The following is an 8,179-nucleotide window of genomic DNA, read 5'->3' as shown; positions in this document are numbered from 1 at the left end:
ACAGCATACATTAAATTTTTCGTCTCCCCCCTCCTCTTTTCAGAACATAGATGGACTCGTCCTTCTAAATAAACTGCCATATCGCTGCGTGTGGCGCTAACGTTTTTTATAAATAAATACACCGTTTAAAAATAAAAAAATTTATGCAAACCGACACACCTGATGACGACCGTTTGTGTTATGGTCGAAACGTCGTGAGAATTTTTATTGTTTTATATATATTTTATTATTTTATTGTTTCCCTTCAACGTGACTTTACCGAAAGAACTAAGAATATGAATTCCTGCAGTCACGAAAGCTTTAAATCAAAATTTAAACCAAGCTTCATTTCATATATCGCACTTCACAAGAAACCTGTTGCAGAGCACTTCAACATGTAAACATAGCATGACATCACAAACATTTTATGTATACAAAATAGTAAAAATTAACTATTAAAAAAACGACGATGATTCTAGATTTAAAGCTTTCGTGACTGCAAGGATCCATACTCTTTCGTTCTATTCGGTAAAGTCACGTAGGTAAAAAAATAAAACAAAAACCACGTTTCGGCCACAATACAAGCGGCCTTCATCAGGTGAAGGGATCAGGCTGTCTCGAGGACAGAGCTGGAGTGAAACACAGCCATGCTCAGACCTCGACCTCTATGCTAAGTCGGCCAATCAAATGCTAATTTTTATGCTAATTCCTTTGTCAAGGCTCCTTGTTTACTCGCACACAGCTTAAAGGTCGAGGTCTGAGCGTGGCTGTGTTTCACTCCAGCGCTGTCCTCAAGACAGCCTGATCCCTTCACCTGATGAAGGCCGCTTGTGTTGTGGCCGAAACGTCGTGATTTTTGTTGTTTTATTTTTTACCTACGTGACTTTACCGAATAGAACCAAAGAGTAACGACGATAATGTTATTTTGCTGGTGCTTATTGCCTTCACGACGCCATTTTCCCAGATTTCAACATCCAAAAGAAGGCCAACAGCCAGCTCGAACTGTCTACTAATACTGTATTGTATACGAATATCTCCAATTAGCACAGTTGGCTACATACGGTGCGAAAGCAGTTCAACATACTCACATAATGCAATACTGCATTCTAATACTATGCTCAATATTACTGCTTAGGGCGTTCGTGCCTCTGCAGGTGCAGCCTCTGCAGATGTTTCGTTGCGCCCGCTTTTATTCGCATCCAGAGGCCTTTCTTCTGGCTCTGCCCTGCAACAGGCTCCTGTGCCGCCTCCTGCTCCACACACCTGCCCTTAATCAACTCCACCCGATACTCGGGTATGATGATCTCCACAATCCGCTCTTTGCCAATGCGCACAAACTCAAGCGTTATTGTCTTCTGTTGCTGTTGTTCTGGCTGTTGTTGTTGTTGTTGCAGCTGCTGCAAATAATTATGGTGCTCCTGCATGTCTATTCTCAGCCGCTCCTCCTGCTCCTGGTCTGCATGCGTGTTCTTTTGCAGTACTACGTGGTTGTGCAGCGATGACCCGACATTCAGCGTGTGCAGCGTCCTTGCGGAGACTGTGTGATACAGTGGGGAGGGATTAAATGGAAGACAGCAGTCAATATTGGAAACACAGGCACATAGCGTTCACTGCAGCAATGGTCAAAAAACCTTTTTATCAAAGTTGGAATTTTCTTTCGGAAGGTTACCGAAATCCTGCCCGACTCTGCTCAATGGATCCACCATGAAGCACTTTGATCAATTGATGTCGCTTTGCTCATGCCAGCCATTTACTTCCTTGCCACTAATTTATAGGTATTACTACGGCCAAAGTTCTTATAAATATCCTGTATTGATACCTCTGCTAATGTCAAGTACTCAATTGACAAAGGTTGACCTTTGGTGACCTCTACCATGTTCACCCTTGATTAGAGAATTACACATTAATCATCCTCCTTTCTGTTCGCACACTTCCAGTTCCTATAACCTTGTTTATTATCATATAACCTTGCTTATTATCGTAAATAATAAGCAACTTACAGCCCGTTGGCAATCCATTGCTTCATAAAGGCTTCCTCATGCCATATCAGTCGTGGGAGTTGTTATACCATGCCAGCCACCACAGATTGGTGGAGGTAGGCCGTTACCTGTTTTGACATCACCCGCCAGAAATGTTAGCTGTGGCTGAGACTCAAATGCCGGTCACAGGGTCATAGTATCACTGTGCCACTGCTCCGTAATATAATTGGTACCAACGTCATTATTTCTGGCTCACCCCTGCTCCGAGTTGGCAATGTCATATGCTGCTTACCCTTCAGCTGCAGGTCGCAGGACTGTTTGCGCTGTGGACGCGCACTCGCTTTGATCGCCAGGCTAGCATGCAGAGCAGTGGCGGTGGTGCTCCTCGCGTTTGCGATGCAATTTTTCATGCTGCGGATACAAGAAACAAAAACCGGGCAGAATGTCAAAAGGCTGAATTTTGCAATAGAATGGAGATGGGCGAGTAGCTCATCTTAAACAACGAGCCAAGCAGCTGCTTGGACTGGCCCACCCACTGAACCTAACCAATTTGCCAACTATATACAGATTAGAGCCCTCCCAATGACCCTACTTTCAACCCCACCCATATAATCTGGCAATTGATTATGCCCACTTTTCAATAAATGCTTGATTTTCAGTTCAAGGTAGTCATGGTGCCCCAGTAGCAAGGGTGAATTTTCTGGGATGGAAAATGAAAAGAAAACGATTCCATTAATGGTAAAAAAGAAAGATATGTATTGAACCTCCGCTGGGTAGTGCTACGACTAATTCATATTTCAATACACTATACAGGTGAGCATTGAAATTACATGCACGAGTTACTGCGTAAATGAAATAAATATATAAAAGCATCGTGAAGTTGACGTGAAAATCACCAGTGAAGTCATCTCAAATCACAAGCCAATTCTGGATGGTACAATCCAATGGTACTCCTCTGTCAGTGTCATGCATTATACGTACGATATCAATGGGATGAGGTTGCGAAAGACTGTGATGGATATAACACGACCAATATTCGCTGCTTCCAACAAATCAGAGACGAGTGTGCTTGTGTAGCCCAGCATTCGGCAACCCTCCACCTTGAACAACACGTCTCCTGTAGGGTGGAACAGACACAACGTACATCTGCTGTTAGCTCGTGTTTGTGCATGTGTGTACGTGTGTCTATGTGAATCTGCCCCATAACCTGTCAGCTTGCCTTTGACACTTCACGTGGCTTCGAAATATACGTAGGCTCACACTAGTACCGTGGTGACATTTCCACCATCTCGTGGAAGATCATGCTTTACCCTAAATTGCATCCGCATAAAGCAAGGCAGATGCGGATACCTGATGCACAAATGGAAAATTTAAAACTTTCCAATGTGTGACTGTGGTTATCCAGAACAGACGATACAACATATGACACAATGTCCGATCCACAAATACGAAGCAGCGATACACTTTGCTGCTCCTGACATGGTAATTTGGCTTGGCCACCTGAATGCAAGAAGCAATGGGGAGATAAAGGTGGCTGGGAAGATGCTCGCCACGACACTGTATGACCTTTCATAGGTGCCCATTTAGAACTTGCCCCATCGGTCTCTGAGCTGGAATTCACCAGAATAATTTGAACATCAATCTTAACATGATGTTACCAATCTTGTCATTGGTGACTGAGCTGAGACCAAATCAGTTTTACTCGCAGGCAGCTGAAACCCAGATTCAAAAACCAGGATATTAATGCTTCCAGCTAGGTGACTTCTGATCGACCCAGCTATGTCTGATATAGTGTTGTTGTTTTTTTAAAACATGATAAACCCAATGGTCATCCCTGCACCCCATATTATAGTGTTATGCCCGTGCATATGTTTGCAGTGTCTCACCTGGCTGAAGTTTTCCTCTTAGATGAGCATAACTTCCTGGAGCAAGGGCAACCAGTTGCACATAATCTCCATGCTGTACAAATTCGAGCCCATAGCCAACATATCGCTCCCTCATTATTGTTGCCCGAACAGGCTCGGCATACGTGGTCTCCAGTTCTAAGCTGTGCTTGACACCTTCACCTGGAGAGGGGAGAGGGGAGGAGAGGGTAGGAAAGAGATATAGTTAGCAATAGAAGTGGTGATCAGCATGATTAAAACTTTTGTTTGTGGTGAGGTTTTTTTTCATTCAATTAATCAAAATAGCATTGCTGAGAATGAGAAATGTTTGGTCGACCTGATTTCGTGCTAAATGAGCACTGAGGCAGTGCCCATTTTCTGAATTAAGCAGCATTTATTTTCGTGCAAACCACATGTGCATCGCTAGCCTGCAACCTTCGAGGTTACTGAGGCTCTCCATACCTGACTTTGACTTCAATGCGGAATACAATTGTGTATCATCATCATCATGCTAATGGCACTTGATGTCATGTGACCAGATGACATCGGCAATCGGAGACATCTATGTTGAAAACAGGAAGGGGCCAAGGACGGACCCCTGTAGAACGCCAACTCGGCATAGACGTGAGAGGTGACAGCTTTGTGGGCAGGCCATTATCCAGCAGTGGATTGATAATGGCTAATAATGATGATGGTGGGGGTGAATCTTTCCATAGGACAACCACTGTTAACATCTCCATGCAGTGATACTGATTTTATTGACCTCGGAAACATGATGCGTTGTCAACCCCAAACCAAGGTTTCAACTCACAATGTGATTACGAGCTGATCATTCTGAGCCATCTGGCCGGTAGTTTTAACATTCCATAAATAGTTTTTGCGGGGCAACTAAAATGTGTGTGCTTAGTGTGTATACAAAGGTCTATCGATGTGACATCAGAAGCACCTTTGTGACACCATCCTGAACCATTATCTGTAAATTGTCACTGCTTACAGTGACAATTCACAGAAATGGCCTTCTGATGTCATGCCAATAGCAAATAATAACAATGTATCACCCATAACACCAACAAATCCACTGTTATCATCCACAAATCCCATGAACACATCACTTGGAACGCGCCCGATGTCATCACATGTCAAAATATAGGCAGAGTTAGGTCTGAACAAAGCTGGGATGGGCAACCACTCTGATTAAACAACCCATGAGGTGTATGTCGGTGGTCCTCATCCAGCAGTAGATAAAGAGATACAAATTGTTACAGGATAACTGCTATCCTTGGCCCTAATATTAGCAACTCCTATTAACGTATTCTTCCAATAATCTGGATTACTTGAGGCTTATTTTCCTTACGTTTTTTGGGGAATGGAAACCTTTGATGTTTTTTTTGCGGATAAGAGAAGTATCATGCTAAATACTTTCTAATAGACACACAGACACCAAAACATGGAGACAGACACACACGAAAATACCAACAAATACATAGACACAAAAAACAGGTGGAGACACCCAGAGATGCGGATACACAGAAAGACGCAAATACACACACACAGAGAGAGACACGGAGACATTCACAGAGGCACACACACAAATATACGGGGACAGAGAGAGAGAGACATAGAGACGCAGACGTGGATTACTCAGGTACTGTACAAAATATAGACAGGGAGATAGGGACAAAAAAAGGCGAGGTACAAAGACGCAGATGGAGACACATACAGTGAGGGAAAAAAGTATTTGATCCCCTGCTGATTTTGTACGTTTGAACACTGACAAAGAAATGATCAGGCTACAATTTTAATGGTAGGTTTATTTGAACAGTGAGAAACTGAATAACAACAAAATCCAAAAAACGCATGTCAAAAATGTTATAAATTGATTTGCATTTTAATGAGGGAAATAAGTATTTGACCCCCTCTCAATCAGAAAGATTTCTGGCTCCCAGGTGTCTTTTATACAGTAACGAGCTGAGATTAGGAGCACACTCTTAAAGGGAGTGCTCCTAATCTCAGCTTGTTACCTTATAAAAGACACCTGTCCACAGAAGCAATCAATCAATCAGATTCCAAACTCTCCACCATGGCCAAGACCAAAGAGCTCTCCAAGGATGTCAGGGACAAGATTGTAGACCTACACAAGGCTGGAATGGGCTACAAGACCATTTCCAAGCAGCTTGGTGAGAAGGTGACAACAGTTGGTGCGATTATTTGCAAATGGAAGAAACACAAAAGAACTGTCAATCTCCCTCGGCCTGGGGCTCCATGCAAGATCTCACCTCGTGGAGTTGCAATGATCATGAGAACGGTGAGGAAACAGCCCAGAACTACACGGGAGGATCTTGTCAATGATCTCAAGGCAGCTTGGACCAGTCACCAATAAAACAATTGGTAACACACTACGCCGTGAAGGACTGAAATCCTGCAGCGCCCGCAAGATCCCCCTGCTCAAGAAAGCACATATACATGCCCGTCTGAAGTTTGCCAATAAACATCTGAATGATTCAGAGGACAACTGGGTGAAAGTGTTGTGGTCAGATGAGACCAAAATGGAGCTCTTTGGCATCAACTTAACTCGCCGTGTTTAGAGGAGGAGGAATGCTGCCTATGACCCCAAGAACACCATCCCCACCGTGAAACATGGAGGTGGAAACATTATGCTTTGGGGGTGTTTTTCTGCTAAGGGGACAGGACAACTTCACCGCATCAAAGGGACGATGGACGGGGCCATGTACCATCAAATCTTGGGTGAGAACCTCCATCCCTCAGCCAGGGCATTGAAAATGGGTCGTGGATGGGTATTCCAGCATGACAATGACCCAAAACACACGGCCAAGGCAACAAAGGAGTGGCTCAAGAAGAAGCACGTTAAGGTCCTGGAGTGGACTAGCCAGTCTGCAGACCTTAATCCCATAGAAAATCTGTGGAGGGAGCTGAAGGTTCGAGTTGCGAAACGTCAGCCTCGAAACCTTAATGACTTGGAAAAGATCGGCAAAGAGGAGTGGGACAAAATCCCTCCTGAGATGTGTCCAAACCTGGTGGCCAACTACAGGAAACGTCTGACCTCTGTGATTGCCAACAATGATTATGCCACCAAGTACTAAGTCATGTTTTGCAGAGGAGTCAAATACTTATTTCCCTCATTAAAATGCAAATCAATTTATAACATTTTTGACATGCGTTTTTCTGGATTTTGTTGTTGTCATTCTGTCTCTCACTGTTCAAATAAACCTACCATTAAAATTATAGACTGATCATTTCTTTGTCAGTGGGCAAACGTACAAAATCAGCAGGGGATCAAATACTTTTTTTCCCTCACTGTACAGCACAGACAGAAGCACTTGACACTTAAAATATACGTGGTTCGAGCCTGGACACCCACCCACTAGAGTTGTTTGTGTGTCCATACACTTGTGGGGAGCGGGAGTGGAGCGGTTAATGCGCAGCGCTACGAACCCGGCGACCCGAGTTCTATTCCCGCTCACGGCCAACACCACTGACGAATATCTGAACCGGTCCTGGGCCTCCCCTAGGTCGGCTGAGTCGACCTAAGGTTAGTTAGTTAGTACCTGGTGTATCATCGTCGTGTAAACATCGCCACTGGAGAGATAAAGGCGGCCGGGCGTGGTGCCGGTCACCCACCCTCCTCGCGTGCTGTGCAAAGCAGCCTGTTGAGGCTACAACGGGGCGATCTTTGTCTGTGCCCACACAAAAACACCCACACACGGTACCTGCGTAGGCCTTGACAATCCGCTTGACGTATTTTGTTTTCATGTTGAGAAACTTTTTTATTTTCCCGTCGTCGACAAAAAGGCGCGGCGCTCGCTTCGCCACCAAGCACGCGTCTGGACCGCAGCTGTTGTCGTCACCCGCGATCACGTGGGGTGATTCCGTGACGTTACAATCTTCTTCCCGCCTCCTGCAAGGCCACGCCCACCCAAACGCTCGCCCCTCCCAACGTCCCACCCCCTCCCCTTTCCCCTCTCCCGCTCTTCCTGCTGCTGCCACTGTCCCGGATTTATTTTTTCGCACTGGCTGAGCACAGGGCCCCAAACAAATTACACAAACCCCGTAAATAGATAAGATATTACACGGATCTAGAATTGAGAACGGTTATAAGAGCTTGCCTGTATCATGGGAATTTGTTTGCCGGTATCAAAGTATGCAAAAGTAGAATGTTTATTGCTGTGGTTGTCCCACCTGCTGACCTGCGCTTGGTGTTGCGCCCGAAACGTCGCGATTTAATTTATTTTATTTTATACCTACGTGACTTTACCGAAAGAAGCAAAGAGTATGGATTCCCTGCAGTCACGAAAGCTTCAAATCTAGATTGAATGTTTT

General features: G+C 44.6%; 1 protein-coding gene across 1 annotated transcript; it reads right to left on the bottom strand.

The window, feature by feature from the left end:
- Positions 1 to 715: 715 nt before the first annotated feature.
- On the bottom strand, positions 716 to 7,765 carry LOC116942039 (uncharacterized). The gene is made up of 5 exons (XM_032953577.2): positions 7,570 to 7,765; positions 3,845 to 4,024; positions 2,940 to 3,075; positions 2,251 to 2,369; positions 716 to 1,516 (listed from the first exon to the last, which is right to left on the bottom strand). The coding sequence occupies exons 1-5, from the start codon at positions 7,610 to 7,612 to the stop codon at positions 1,104 to 1,106; spliced, it is 891 nt and encodes a 296-aa protein (XP_032809468.2). The 5' UTR covers positions 7,613 to 7,765; the 3' UTR covers positions 716 to 1,103.
- Positions 7,766 to 8,179: the final 414 nt, after the last annotated feature.

The sequence above is a fragment of the Petromyzon marinus genome, chromosome 13, assembly GCF_048934315.1.
Source record: "Petromyzon marinus isolate PM22_M1 ecotype Great Lakes invasive population chromosome 13, UKy_Petmar_22M1.pri1.0, whole genome shotgun sequence".
NCBI lineage: Eukaryota > Metazoa > Chordata > Hyperoartia > Petromyzontiformes > Petromyzontidae > Petromyzon > Petromyzon marinus.
This window is presented reverse-complemented; position numbering and strand designations above follow the sequence as displayed.

What these genes read in the sequence shown, in the direction of transcription:
- LOC116942039 (XM_032953577.2), bottom strand. Translation starts at nt 7,612, where the DNA reads ATGAAAACAAAATACGTCAAGCGGATTGTCAAGGCCTACGCAG. An exon ending in AAGAGGAAAACTTCAGCCAG is followed by an intron (nt 3,076 to 3,844) that starts GTGAGACACTGC and finishes TCCACCCTACAG; the next exon opens with GAGACGTGTTGTTCAAGGTG. An exon ending in CTGCGACCTGCAGCTGAAGG is followed by an intron (nt 1,517 to 2,250) that starts GTAAGCAGCATA and finishes TGTATCACACAG; the next exon opens with TCTCCGCAAGGACGCTGCAC.